This window comes from Physella acuta, unplaced genomic scaffold (assembly GCF_028476545.2).
Source record: "Physella acuta isolate Inbredline_101_S28 unplaced genomic scaffold, ASM2847654v3 ptg002258l, whole genome shotgun sequence".
Lineage (NCBI taxonomy): Eukaryota > Metazoa > Mollusca > Gastropoda > Physidae > Physella > Physella acuta.
The window spans coordinates 19663-34606 of NW_026733757.1; the positions used below are offsets into that span (position 1 = coordinate 19663).

The 14944-nt window shown below is 37.6% G+C and overlaps 2 protein-coding genes across 2 annotated transcripts; both read left to right on the forward strand.

Moving 5' to 3' along the window:
* The first annotated feature begins 3707 nt into the window (after positions 1-3707).
* LOC131932688 (uncharacterized) lies at positions 3708-10602 on the forward strand. Its single transcript, XM_059289623.1, has 6 exons — positions 3708-3775; positions 5821-5933; positions 7066-7321; positions 7476-7585; positions 8191-8336; positions 9354-10602. The coding sequence occupies exons 2-6, from the start codon at positions 5850-5852 to the stop codon at positions 9802-9804; spliced, it is 1047 nt and encodes a 348-aa protein (XP_059145606.1). The 5' UTR covers positions 3708-3775; positions 5821-5849; the 3' UTR covers positions 9805-10602.
* Positions 10603-13647: 3045 nt separating this feature from the next.
* LOC131932689 (uncharacterized) lies at positions 13648-14214 on the forward strand. Its single transcript, XM_059289625.1, has one exon. The coding sequence runs from the start codon at positions 13648-13650 to the stop codon at positions 14212-14214; it is 567 nt and encodes a 188-aa protein (XP_059145608.1).
* The last annotated feature ends 730 nt before the right edge of the window (positions 14215-14944 follow it).

The window sequence follows — 14944 nt, forward strand, 5'->3', positions numbered from 1 at the left end:
AGTGACAAGTTTGGGTTCTAGAGTGACAAGTTTGGGTTCTAGAGTGACAAGTTTGGGTTCTGGAGTGACAAGTTTGGGTTCTAGAGTGACAAGTTTGGGCTCTGGAGTGACAAGTTTGGGTTCTAGAGTGACAAGTTTGGGTTCTAGAGTGACAAGTTTGTGTTCTAGAGTGACAAGTTTGGGTTCTAGAGTGACAAGTTTGGGTTCTAGAGTGACAAGTTTGGGTTCTAGAGTGACAAGTTTGGGTTCTGGATAGATAGGTTAGTGACCCATACTAGGCAGAGATCAATACGTATTTCTTATGCCAGATATTATCTTAACACATATAGTAATCCTAGTTTAATCTACTCTTGATAAAAATCAATCTGTTTTGTGTCCCGAAATTTCGGGTTAAGGACCTTTTCAGGACCTGTCTGGCTACGTAGCAGAGGAAGTAGAGTTCATCTGTTTCATCGGGTTTTGAGGCGGGTTTGTGTCAAAACCGGTCTCCTAAAAATGTTTTACTTAAAAACATGGAGGGAAAGGGAGTGGCTTATTATTTATTATAACGCGTATTTTCTGTAAGGATGTGTTATAGGGTTAATATGTAGGCATATAAAACAGACTTTAGTTATCTGTATTCTAATTTTTATTATATTTTTTGCCCTTTGAACAATTGACTGATTGTGCTTAAGCAACTGGCTAATAGTTTTTTCCCTTTTAAACATTAAGACTGAGAATATAAACTGTTTCAAAGGAAACTTTTTTTTTCTCTAAATCGATATGTAGATAGTAAAGTTCGCCTTCCAGATTTCCCGATCTATGGGGCACATGAAAAAGAGCTCATCTGATTCTTGACCACAGTATTATTATGAAGGGATGGTATGGTTCATAGTATGCCTACGCGCCTTTTCTTTCCTAATGTGAGTCAGGTATTTATTAAAGCTGGGTGAACTCAACGACCACATACAGAGACTTCAGGCCGTAACTCGTGACCTTCGGTGCTAGCAGTCGAGAGCTCTACCACTCGACCACGCCGTCCACCAATCTATATGTGCACTATATTTTATTTTGAAAATGTTAAAGTGTAATGGACTGGCGGAGAACTTGTGAAAGGTGAAGCTATGTTCTCCGAAGAGAAACGTTGCGCAGGGTGGGTGTAGCCCTACTCTGACACACCTGTCTTGTAAAACGATGCCTGACTACCATTGATACACGATAGCTTTTTGTGTTTACTTAGTTTTTTTTGTAGTTGTGTTAGTGAATTAAACACATATAACCACTGTAAAGTGGACCATTATGTTCATTCGTAATGTTTGTTGTTTGTCATTCATCAAAACACATCTATTGTCCAACAAAACAAATCTTTCGTCCAACAAAACACATCTGACGTCCTACAAAACACATCTGTCGTCCAACATAACACATCTGTCGTCCTACAAAACACATCTGTGTATCCAATATAACTCATGTTATTCAACAAAAGGCGTCTGTCGTCCAACAAAACAAATCTTTCGTCCAACAAAACACATCTGACGTCCTACAAAACACATCTGTCGTCCAACATAACACATCTGTCGTCCTACAAAACACATCTGTGTATCCAATATAACTCATGTTATTCAACAAAAGGCGTCTGTCGTCCAACAAAATACATCTGTCGTCCAACAAAACACATATGTCGTCCTACAAAACACATCTGTCGTCCAACATAACACATCTGTCGTCCTACAAAACACATCTGTGTATCCAATATAACTCATGTTATTCAACAAAAGGCGTCTGTCGTCCAACAAAATACATCTGTCGTCCAATAAAACATCTGTCGTCCAACAAAGCACGTCTGTTGTCCTATGAAGGACGACGTATCATCCAACGACTCCATTTAGAAACGGCCAGCGATCACCGTTTGACCGACCAGTATCGATTCCATTCGATCGATTCCCAGGGCTCGATCTTAAGAGAGATATTTCTCCGTGCCGGGTCAGGGTGAACTTTGTATACGACCTGCTTACTTCCCTTTAACAAAAAAATAGGAAAAGGTTGGATTGGGGGGGGGGGGGGGGGGCGTTCACTTTCAGTTGGTTTTCGGAACAAAAATAACAAAACTGACATTTCTCATGAAACAAAACAGTTTTAAAAATTCGAAATTTCCGACTTTCACATTTTCATAAAAATTTGTACAAGAATGTCTTGGATTTACAGTTGTCCTTTTATAAGCTTTTACTTAGTTCACAAAGTCTGTTTGTTTGATTGTGGGCTTGTGGCAAATCTTGCTTGTAAATTTTGACACACGTTTAATGCAGCAATTTCGTTTGGTATAATTTCAAACGAATGTCTAATAAATGGAAATAAAACAAATATAAAAACTTTTATAAAAATAGGCTTTTAAATGCACTGAAAATCAGATAGCAAACTTGTTTCCTTCAACCACTAATGAGCGACCAAAGCTTTTTATTATAGACAGCAAGTTTGTTTTATTTTCTTGTTTTTAACTGCATTCAAAATCATGTTATTTTAATAAGGTTTTTTATATTTGTTTAATTTCAGTTGATCCGATGCTTGTAGTTCTTTTGATTTACTATGGAGTATATCAACCTATCACGCCATTGATATAGTATCAAATCTCTAATCTAAATCGAGATTTTGACGCTTTACAAACTTTCGGTCCCGGAAAAAACTTTGTTCCGTCCCTCTCCGTGTGTGTTTGCGTGTGCGTGCATGTGTGTGTTTGTGTGTGTGTGTGTGTGTCTGTGTGTGTACTGTTTCAGGTAGGCGTACTTTCATACCTAGGTTTTCTGTCAAATTTTGAGTTATTTCCGGTGACCGGAAATAGTATTTACGGTTACTCAAAAAAAAGGAAAGTGTTTCCTTCAGAAAGTACCAACTTTCCGCTCTACACATTTTGCGTTCTATTGGTTCGTTATTCTTTTTTTTCTGCGCGAGTCTATTCTGTTTAAAAAATGTAAGTGATAAAAGAATTAATAAAAAATATTTCTACAGTGCTAGAAGTGCCATCCCCTACTGTTGTAGAAGAATATACGAGAACGTTTAAGGGGAGATCACTCCAGAGCTTTAAAAATTCGTTTTCTCTAAACATTTTCTTTATTAAGGGCTCTAAGAAATTAAAGTATTTTGTAATAATGGTGAGAGATGTGAACACGATTTTTTTGTTGGAACATAACGATGTTCTAAATCTCGAAAGAAAAGAATTGGAGTTAGAATAGTGTGTTTCTAGGGAAACGATACATACATACTTATATATATATATATATATATATATATATATATATATATATATATATATATATATATATATATATATATATATATATATATATATATATATATATGTATGTATATATATATATATATATATATATATATATATATATATATATATATATTTATATATATATATATATATCGGCTTATATTATGATGTCTACAAATCTGTCTAACTCTGCCAAGATATTTAGGTTAGACATAATATATATATATATATATATATATATATATATATATATATATATATATATATATATATATATATATATATATATATATATATATATGTATACGGGCCTGTATGACGATGTCTACAAAGCTGGCTAACTCGGTCAAGATATTTAGGTTAGACATAGACCGATGACGTGTGGAGAGGCCCAGCGCATTTAGATTAGTGGTTGATTGGTTAAGGTAATTGATTCATCCGCCTTAATTAGTTTGCAGTCGTTGGCTGCCCACGGCAAGGTGCAGTCAGGTGTTTTCTACACAGGTGTTAAGCAATATGCAGGTAATTAGGTTTTAATAGCGCGTGTTTTGTGAAGATGATTATGATGTGGCGCGTTAGAGTGTGTTGTTGTTTTATGTTTCGTTGACTGGTACTTGCTGTAGTTTGCAGGTCGTGTATTGTGTGCGGTTGGGTTAGGTTGGGGTAGGTGAATCGTATATTTTGAGGATGTGGTGAATATTTTGGATGCATATGTGTCTTGAATGTGTCTTGAATGTGTCTTGAATGTGTCTCGTGGGTGTCTTGTACTTGTGCAGCGTGCGTGTATTAATAATGTACATTCTGTGTATACTGTTGTAATGTAATGTAAATAATGTGTTTTTGTGTCTTATGTTTAAGTTGGTGTCTTGTGTGTGCGCCTTGCATATGTCTTGTGTGTTTCTTGTTTTTGTCTTGTGTCTTGTGTATCTTTAATTCTGTCTCGTGTCTGTCTTCTGTGTGTCTTGTGTGTATTTGTCTTGTGTGTCTTAACGTCTGTCCTGTGTGCATCTTGTGTGTCAAAATAGCGTGTTGTGTGTGTTTAAATAGCCTTCGTGTGTCTTGAGTGTTTTGCACGTGTCTTGTGTGCAAGCTCAAATAATATAACGAAACATTTTTTTTTTATGACATCTTCCATCGCATTCAATAGTCTCTGTACTCCTGGGATTACCTGGGATAACATCCACCATGTCCCACCCCCCCCCCCCTTCCGCTCCTCCCCCTGTCCCCACCCAGTCCACCCCATCCACTCCCCCTGGTCCCACCTTGTCCCCACCCTCGTCCCCACCCCTATCCACACCTCCCCCCTCCCACCCCCATGTCCCCACCTTGTCCCCACTCCTGTCCCCCACCTTCCCCCCCCTCCGACCCCCCTGTCCCCACCCTAGTCCTCACCCCGTCCCCACCCCCGCCCCAACCTCCGCCCATCCAACTCTAATTGAAACTGATCACAATTCCCTCTGACTCTTGACGTCACAAATCCTTTTTGTCGCTGAATTTAATCAACGACTTCATTGGACAAAAATAACGCTTTCATTTGGCCACTCTATCATCACATTTTTTTCCCCTTCAGATGTTCATTAGAATTAATTTGACATGTTTTGTTTTAATTGGTGAAAGTCTCTCATTTCTACCCGATTCACTCTATTCCTTGTGTACTTAACTATGTCTATATTTGGGTTAATAAGGAGTTGAACAGTACACAAAAATTTTAAAATATTAAATTTAAATATTTAAAATTCCTATTTAGTCTTTATCTCAACCTTAATGGGACTTAATTATAATTAGAGTTAGTTTCCTCCTTTCCCCGATTAATTATGCCATTTCTAGCTAGGAGAAGAGTTCTTGAGTAAATAGAAAGCAATCTTCTCTTTTACATTATTGTACTAACATGGTTGTTAATTTTCTTTAAATAAAATAACTTTTTTTCCCACCTCCTATTTATGTGGGGTTTTTTTTTGTCCTAATTGTTTTCAAAAATTTAAAACAAAATGTATACAAGCTCTTATGCCAATTTCTTAAACTTAGACAACAACTTACATCACATTTTGCTGGTACTTTAAAGCAGATGAGTAGCGAGGGCGGGGCGGGGGGTATGGACCGTACCGGGTGACACCAAGGCAAAAAAGCATATACACATACATGTATTTAAATTATAGGCCTATGTAGGCCGATACAAACACACACACACACACACATATATGTATATATATATATATGTATATATATATATATATATATATATATATATATATATATATATATATATATATATATATATATATATATATATATATATATATATATATATATATATATATATATATATATATATATATATATATTGTTTCTTGTGGGGGGGGGTTACACCAAGATGTGCCGCACCAGGTGACACCACACCTAGCGACGCCACAGCTTTAAAGTCCATTGTTGCATTGTATATAGCATAGTTAAAACCAAACAAAAAAATTATCAATAAGAGTCACACAGTCCTTAAGTTTAAATGTTTTGATAACTATTCGAGCGGCCTGGTACCTTTAACGGCCTCTCCCCCACCCCCTCCCCCTCAGCCCGTCCCCAGGTCACGTGATGGTGGAGAATGTTTCACGTCGACTCGTCCAGTGGTAGACTAGAGTTCCACGTCAGCATGAGCGATCCGAGGTCAGAGGTCAAGCACCCGCTGGTGAGTCTGTCAGTGACATTTTGTGACAGTTTTACTGAAAGTGACATTCTGTGACAGTTTTACTGACAGTGACATTTTGTGACAGTTTTACTGACAGTGACATTTTGTGACAGTTTTACTGACAGTGACATTCTTTGACAGATTTACTGACAGTGACATTCTTTGACAGTTTTACTGACAGTGACATTCTGTGACAGTTTTACTGACAGTGACATTCTGTGACAGTTTTACTGACAGTGACATTCTTTGACAGTTTTACGCTCAGTGACATTCTTTGACAGTTTTACTGACAGTGACATTCTGTGACAGTTTTACTGACAGTGACATTCTGTGACAGTTTTACTGACAGTGACATTCTTATACAGTTTTACGCTCAGTGACATTCTTTGACAGTTTTACTGACAGTGACATTCTTTGACAGTTTTACTGACATTGACATTCTGTGACAGTTTTACTGACAGTGACATTCTGTGACAGTTTTACTGACATTCTGTGACATTTTTTGACATTGTGTGACAGTTTCAGTGACATTCTGTGAGAGATTCATTGATATTTAATAATGGATAAAATTTATTTGGATTTTTACTCACTTCTGAATCAGTTGAAGCACTGTATTAATTTTTATAATGATGTACTAATGTTGTACTAAATGATATACTAATATTGAATCAAAAGATTCACTGATGTATTATAAGATGTACGGATGTTGCACTAAATGATATACCAATGCGGTATCTAATGATGTACTGATGTTGTATTAAAAGATGTACGGATGTTGTAATGAAAGAGTTATCGATGTTGTACTAAATGATGTACTAATGCTATATATAATGATTCACTGACGTTGTTATGAAAGATGTACGGATGTTGTACTAAATGATGAACCAATGCTGCATCTAATGATGTACTGATGCTGTATTGAAAGATGTACGGATGTTGTACTAAATAATGTACCAATGCTGTATCTAATCATGTACTGATGTTGTATTGAGAGATGTACGGATGTTGCTCTAAATTCTAAATGATGTACTAATTCTGCATCTAATAATGTACAGAAATTGCATCACATGATATGTTGTACTGAATGATGCTCTGACATTGTACCCCCACCCCCCTACCCCCCACTCCCCAGAAACACAGACCGCTGTGCCATCTGTTCTCCGGACGTCTCATCTTCTTCCATGGTGTTCTCTTCTTCGCCGTTATCGTCGTCCTCGTCATACGGTACGCGGACATCTGTCCGGTCCGCTTCCCCGCCCATCTCGAGGTCACTCTGGCGCCTATCAAGGTCAACGAGACACTGCTGGATGGCCATTTTCAAGTGGCCATGGCGGCCATAAACTTGTCACTCTTGGCCCCGCTGCCTACAGTTCCAACCGATAAAAAACGTGAGGTTTTTTTTCTGTTAATTTTTTTTCTGTTCATTTTTTTTTACATGCATAAAACTACAAGTTTTATTTACCAGGGGAGGTAACAAAGAAAAATAAAGATGCTTTCAAGAACGTCAGAATTACATCCCTTGTTTCAATTTGTTTTCCCCAGATCTTTTTCAGTACGAGTTATCTGAGTTTGATCTGGAGATGATCTCAGAAATGCTCTCAGCGTTTGATACATTGATGAAAAATGCTTCCATAACTTATTTTCTATATAAGGTGAGATGACTTGAGTTATTTAAAAAAATTAACTTACTAGTTTTGGTCCAGGGTGTACTTACGTACTCTCCGGAAAAATAATGGCGTTAAATTACATGGTTAGTGTTATATACACGAGTTTAATATGTTAACATGTTTAATATTACATGGTTCATGTTCTATATTACAGGGTTCATGTCTTATATTACAGGGTTCATGTCCTATATTACAGGGTTCATGTCTTATAGTACATGGTTCATGTCTTATATTACAGGGTTTATGTCTTACAGGGTTCATGTCTTATATTACAGGGTTCATGTCTTATATTACAAGGTTCATGTCCTATATTACAAGGTTCATGTCCTATATTACAGGGTTCATGTCCTATATTACAGGGCTCATGTCTTACATTACAGGGTTCATGTCCTATATTTCAGGGTTCATGTCTTATATTACAGGGTTCATGTCCTATATTACAGGGTTCATGTCCTATATTACAGGGTTCATGTCCTATATTACAGGGTCCATGCCTTATATTACAGGGTTCATGTCCTATATTACAAGGTTCATGTCTTATATTACAAGGTTCATGTCCTATATTACAGGGTTCATGTCTTATATTACAGGGTTCATTACTTGGCTCTTACAGACATCACAGTATTATCCCCTGGGACGATGACCTTGACTTTTTAGTGTCTGTGAAGGAGAAAGAAAAAATTAAGAACGTCTTTCATAACCATTCCATCTACCTGCTGGATACGTTATCCATCAGGTCGGTCAACATTTTCTACCTGTCCCCTGACTTATCCATCAGGTAGGTCAACATTATTTACACGATCAAAGCTCATGGCTGCTAACCCAAAAGTCTCGAGTTCGAACCCTCGGGCAGATGAGGCTCGTTAGCTGAGGACAGCCACTCTTCTAGGAGAGACAACTCCAAAATCAAACAACTGCTGTCTTGTAGTTTGTTCTTGGTTGGACAAAGGCTATGGAAGCAAATCCAAAAAGAAAAGCAGGCAGAAATCGGTGTCAATGGCCTAAATGGCGCTTAACCAGTTGACACGTATACTTAATTGTGTTGGAGGCGTGGTCGAATCAGAAAAAAGCTCATTCAAAAAAGTCTCGAGTTCATACCCTCTGGCAGATATGGCTCAATCCCTTCCAACACTAAAAACTAAGAACGAAGAAGAAGAAGAAAAATACCTATTTCAACCAGGTAGATCATTTTGTACCTGATATAATTGTGCCGGTTAATTAAATTGTTCTTGATTTTTTTCAAAATATATCATGGACACAAATATAATGCGAAAAGTAGTGTGTTAGTCTATCACCAAAGTAGTGTGTTAGTCTATCACCAAAGTAGTGTGTTAGTCTCTCACCAAAGTAGTGTGTCAGTCACTCAGCAAAGTAGTGTGTTAGTCTATCACCAAAGTAATGTGTCGGTCACTTGAACGTCACCTGTATAGTAGTAAAATTTCCCTTTCAGACCTAACGATCCGTAAGACGCTTTTAATTTTCCCAAAGAGAATTTGGTACCTACTAGAGCTGGGTTGATTCAAGGACCATATAGTCTAGAGTATGGACCGAGATCCGAACTCTAGAGCTTCGGCCTAACTTCCGAAAACTCTACCAATCAACCACACGGTCCCGTGTCATTAATTTAAAAACATGAATATTTCATGAAGAGAACCTTTGACATATCTTAAGAAAACAGAAGATAAATATACAGTTTATCACAAAACGTATGAGACCTTACAGATATTAACCCCAAACATTTTTTCCACACCAGGTACAAAGTCTACCACAAAAACGGCCACCCTATCAAAGACATCAGTTGGAAATCCCCGTTTTTAGACATCAGCTTTTACACCGAGAACTCCACTCACATATGGGACGTCACTCTACCCTCCCAGTCGCCGTATCCAAAGAGTAGTATCTTCCCTTTAACGGAGCGCCCCCTGCTCGGGGCGCTGTACCCCTCCCCCAGGGACCCGCTGAAGACGCTCCAGGCCAACTACAATCTCGACGACTGCCACACGGGGACGTACAACCACACGGGAGAGTTCAAGCGCCACGACAATGACGTCAGCAACGTCCGGTGTTCGGCGCTCATCGGGACGGTGCCGTTTGTTCAGCACGTCAGGGGGCCGGGAGGGGCGTGGTGCGAGGAGCTCTTGACTTTCAGAGGAAAAATTCTCAACACTTTTGTCAGGGACGCTAAAGATATTCCAGTGTGTTAGTCCGGTCTGTTAACTTTCTCAGTCTAAAGATATAGCTTCGTGTCGACTTCCTGTGTCTAAACATATTCTAGCGTGTTATTTAACTTCTTGTGACTGAAGATATTCCAGTGCTTCAACTTACTGTGTTAAAAGATATTTCAGTGTGTTAACTTTTTGTGACTGAATATGTTCCAGTGTTAACTTCCTTTGTCTAAAGATATTTCAAAGTTATCTCCCTGCGTTAACCCTTCGTGTAACTATATTATTGTTTGTGATTATGGATGCAAATAACATAAAGACTTTCACGTGAGTACTTATTTTCCTCACGAATTAACCTTCTCGGATGATCATCCAAAAACTGATTGATTTGACTTGACTTTGTGATTCTCATCGCGTCTACGGCCTACTCTTTCAACGTGGACTGCAAAATTGATAGAATTTTATTAGTTTCGTGCTTGATAAACGTATTTTTCGTCTAGATATTCTTCAGTATTTTTTAAAATGTTGAGTCTAGGTTGTGGTGTCATAAATCTTTCAAGACTAAGCCTTAATTAACTGCGGAGGTTGAGAGGTTAAAGTAGATTACTAACCTGAAAGTCTCGAGTTCGGATCCAGGGCTAGATTTGTAGGTCGTCCACGAGTTACCCAGTACAGCACTCGTATCAGAGTACAGCAAAATGACGGCTACGGGATAATCACGCAGTGTGCTGACCACACCATAGGGTGACAACACGATGTGCTGACCACACCATAAGATGACCACATCATAGGGCGACCACACCATAGGGTGACCACACCATAAGGTGACCACAGCATAGGGTGACCACAGCATAGGGTGACCACAGCATAGGGTGACCACAGCATAGGGTGACCACACCATAGGGTGACAACACGATGTGCTGACCACACCATAAGATGACCACATCATAGGGCGACCACACCATAGGGTGACCACACCATAAGGTGACCACAGCATAGGGTGACCACAGCATAGGGTGACCACCAATATATATATATATATATATATATATATATATATATATATATATATATATATATATATATATATATATATATATATATATAATGTTTTCTTTTAGTGAAGTAATACCTTATGTTAAATTCTGAGTTCCACATTTATTAGTCAAGAGAACTAACAGAGGACCGATCTAGTAGTCCTACCCTATGAAATCCCTAATGTTGATGTAATATGTTGTTTCATTGTTATTACTGCATTATGTGATGATTATATGTGAAATGAGTACTAACATTTGTGTGGTGGTATCCACAATGATGTGAAATTGGATGATATGGTTGAAGTAAATAAAATGCGATCATATGGCTAAATTGAATATTTGAAATACTTGCTTATGACTGTAGCAAATCAGGCAAAAGGTAACATCACATACAGTATTAAAATATTTAAACAGGACATGCTGAACATATGTTAAGGCATATTTGTGGTGTCGCAATTGTGATGTGACATTTGTGAGGTGACATTTCTGATGTGACATTTGTGATGTGACATTTGTGAGGTAACATTTATTAGGTGGCATTTGTGAGGTAACATTTGTGAGGGGACACATGTGTGGTGACAGTTGTGATGTGAAAATTGTGAGGTGACATTCGTGATGGGTCATTTGTGAGGTGAATATTTGTGAAATAAAAATTGTAAGATTTTTTTTGTCATGTGGTATTTGTGACATGTCACTGGTGATATTATATTTCTCAGACGACATTTTTAATTTGCAAATGAATAAGTAAGTTTGTTTTTGCCATTGTGAATATGAATCTACCTGCATATTTCACTAACATTGTTTATGGTGTAATTGTATGTGTATGTGTTACGTTACATCCTACTTGAGGTTGTGTTGTGACACAAGTGTATTATTTTGTTATAATAAATTATACGTATGTTATTTATGTCTTCCAAATATTTTTTGTCTTCATTAAACTATTCAATACTCGGAGCACGCTTTTTTAAATTTATTAGATAGTCCTTCGTTGTATAACGAATACTGGTGAGATCGTTAAAAAGAAAGATATCTGTTATTTATGGGTACCCTTGCTCTACTACAGCTTTGTTAGATCAAATGGGTTGTTTTGTTGCTTATTTTAAATATTTTTTAAAAATATTTTTTAAAAATTATAGGTCCCCGGATACATCAGATGTTTGATGAAACGCTCAAAGTAAAAACAAATCAATTTTCAAAATTTTGATTAGAGTTGTATAGAGCATTTTTGTTGTCGTGGGAACCAAAATTTTACCTTTCAGTTTTTTTAATGTGTTTTTTAGAAAGTATTTTTAAATTGTCTGTTGCGACTAATATTATAATTATTTCCCATTCAGACACATGTGACAGATAAATTAGAGTTCATGCGTTTCAGTGACCTCGGCTTATGAAGGGATAGTGTGGTAAGTACTCTGTCCAGACGCATTTGTTTCCTTAACATTTAACATAAACAAGTAAACTTTACTTCACTTATCCCATAGGCCATAGAACGTCACGTTTGAAATGGAACTTAAGTCACACACCATCAAAATGACACCACACAATTCATAAATTTAAGATTGAAACCATGTAAACACCATTTTAATAACACCATAATTGATAGGTTCACGATAGAACTCATGCGCAAACATTAATTAAAGCGATCATCAGTTTAAGGTAATTGTATTCATTTTTATTAATTTCTGGGTAAAAAAAATTGGATTTAATCAAACTTCAAATGTTTTTGGTTTCTAGTAATTTGCAACTGTGTTAACGCCCTCTTTTAAAAATGACAAGCCAGAGTTAACCACGAACAGTAGAATTAACGTAACTACACAGCAGGGGAATTCCTACCCACCAGGCATATATCATTATGTTATTTTAACCTATAATCGCGCTACTGTGTTCCAATATTTCGTCCCACTAAACGGTAGATAAGTAGTAGCTATTATACAAACAAGGATCTATATTGAATCTATACTTGACTTAATCACTAGACATGGGTTGGGAGGGTCAGGGGGGGGGGGTGATGTGGTGTATGGGTGGGTATGTGTGTGTGTGGGAGGGGGGTGTAAATGAAATAGTACGGCGTCATATATATCTTCGGTCGTAAAGGCCGGGATCTAATTAATTTGTGTTTTGTTTCTGAAAACAGGTTTGCTTAGTATGTTTACATAGTCATTTAATGACTTGATTCTTAACTGTTCTGAAGTACCTAGTCTTAGTAGGTGCCTGCGTAACCGCGGTCACTTAATGCATAACCTGTCAACTGATGCATTATACTTAGTACAGGAAAGCTACTATTTTAATGTAATCAATCTATCTGAAGAGTCGCAGAAAAAAATGATAACAATGAACCAATCATTACATTTTCAGTTGCCGCATGATGGGAATTTGTTATAACAAATTATACGTATTCATTCTCACTGCTATGGAGAGCAGTTTTAAAATTTTGATTCCACCTAACATAATGGACTGCGTAAAATATGTCAACATTTTTATCTGTGAGTCAATGGGAATTCCCGGTATAATCGGGAATATCCTCAACATACTTGTGTTCTATAAACAAGGCTACGAGGAGAGTGTGAACGTCACGCTAACAGCTTTAGCCATCAGCGATATCGGAGCTCTGTTTACATTTCTCATTTTGAATGTAATACGACTACTAAGCTTCGCGCATTTACCTTTTGTAGCTACAGACTTGATAGTTCTTCTGGGTTATAACCCCCACACGTATTTTATAAGGGTGTGTGGGTGTATAACGGCGTTCGCGGCTTTTGAAAGATGTATGTGTGTTTTGGTCCCGTTGAAAGTCAAACAAATTATAACTCCTAAACTAGCTTTGTGTGTTTGTGCTGGGATATACATCGTCATGCTGCCTGTTATGTTTACACCGTATTTCATGTTTTATCTGGCTTGGGTGTACGACCCAGCCACCAACCGAACTCTCCTGGGCTCCGTTCCTCGGGTCAACCTTCACGACGTCAGTCCCCTGGCGTTCTTCGTCACCGACTGCTACCACTTGCTGACACCGTGTGTGACCTTCACCTTCATCATCGCCTGCACTGCTGTGACTGCCAGACAGCTAAAACAGATTGGAGTCACCAGACAGTCCATGACGTCAGGGAGTCCGATCTCCACCAAAGAAAAGAAACTGGTCAAGATGCTGGTCATCGTGTCATTGACATTCATCGCCTGCCTGCTGCCAACGTCGGTGACACTGACAGCCGTGGGTTTGGTGCCGGACATGGCAGTGACCGGAAGTTATTTTGACGTGTCACTGTTGATCTACGAGCTGTCGTATCTGACAGAAACTATAAGCTCCAGCATCAACGTGTTAGTGTACTACAGCATGAGCAGCAAATACAAGTCCACAGTCAAATCATTGTTTCAGGGCAAGGAAAAGTTGATGAAGATTGAAATTAACAGTATATTTTAACATAATTGTGCATACAATGTTGACACCTAATAAACAGCTATGTTTGAGGAAATTTCCTCTAATATTACAAATTAAGAACGAAGAATAATATGTTCATTTTACCTGCCAAAGTTGTGTTTTTTGTGAGAGTACATTTTATTTTTTAATATTTCATATTCTTAATCTTATATATTTTATTTTTATTGGTATAAGTGTTTCTTCCAGACTTTTTTCTCGCATTGATATTTTCGAGGGGGGGGGGGTCTTCATTGTTCGGGGGGGGGGGGGGGGCGGACACTAGTAAAAGTGTATGTTTACTATATGAATTCCATTGGGGGGGGGGGGGGGCGGTACAATTATAGTGTAAAACAGCATACAATGTTGCTACCTACTAAACATGTTGGAGTAAATTTCCTCCAATTTTACAAATTAAGAGCGAAGAACTTCTAATTTTACTTGACAAAGTTGTTTTTTTTTTACATTTTATATTTTATATTCTTAATAATATATATTTTATTTTCATAGATATACAATGGTAAGGTAAAAATCAGTTCTTTACCATTATTACACTGATAACACCCTAAAGTCTTCTCCACTTCCCTCATGCTTATTATTAAAGTATTTTCTTTTTAATCTCAAATTAATTTATTTCAGTTGAAGCTTAAATAAATAAACAAGTCCATTTTGAGATGTTTGTATGCAGAATTTCTTCCAGGCACCCCCCCCCCCCCCCCCCCCCCCCCCCACGGAA

Excerpts from the sequence above, each read along its gene's own strand:
- LOC131932689 (XM_059289625.1), top strand. The coding sequence starts at position 13,648 with ATGCTGCCTGTTATGTTTACACCGTATTTCATGTTTTATCTGGCTTGG.
- LOC131932688 (XM_059289623.1), top strand. The coding sequence starts at position 5,850 with ATGTTTCACGTCGACTCGTCCAGTGGTAGACTAGAGTTCCACGTCAGC. Across the intron at positions 7,322-7,475 it reads AGTTCCAACCGATAAAAAAC|ATCTTTTTCAGTACGAGTTA; the intron begins GTGAGGTTTTTT and ends TGTTTTCCCCAG. Across the intron at positions 8,337-9,353 it reads CTGGATACGTTATCCATCAG|GTACAAAGTCTACCACAAAA; the intron begins GTCGGTCAACAT and ends TTTCCACACCAG.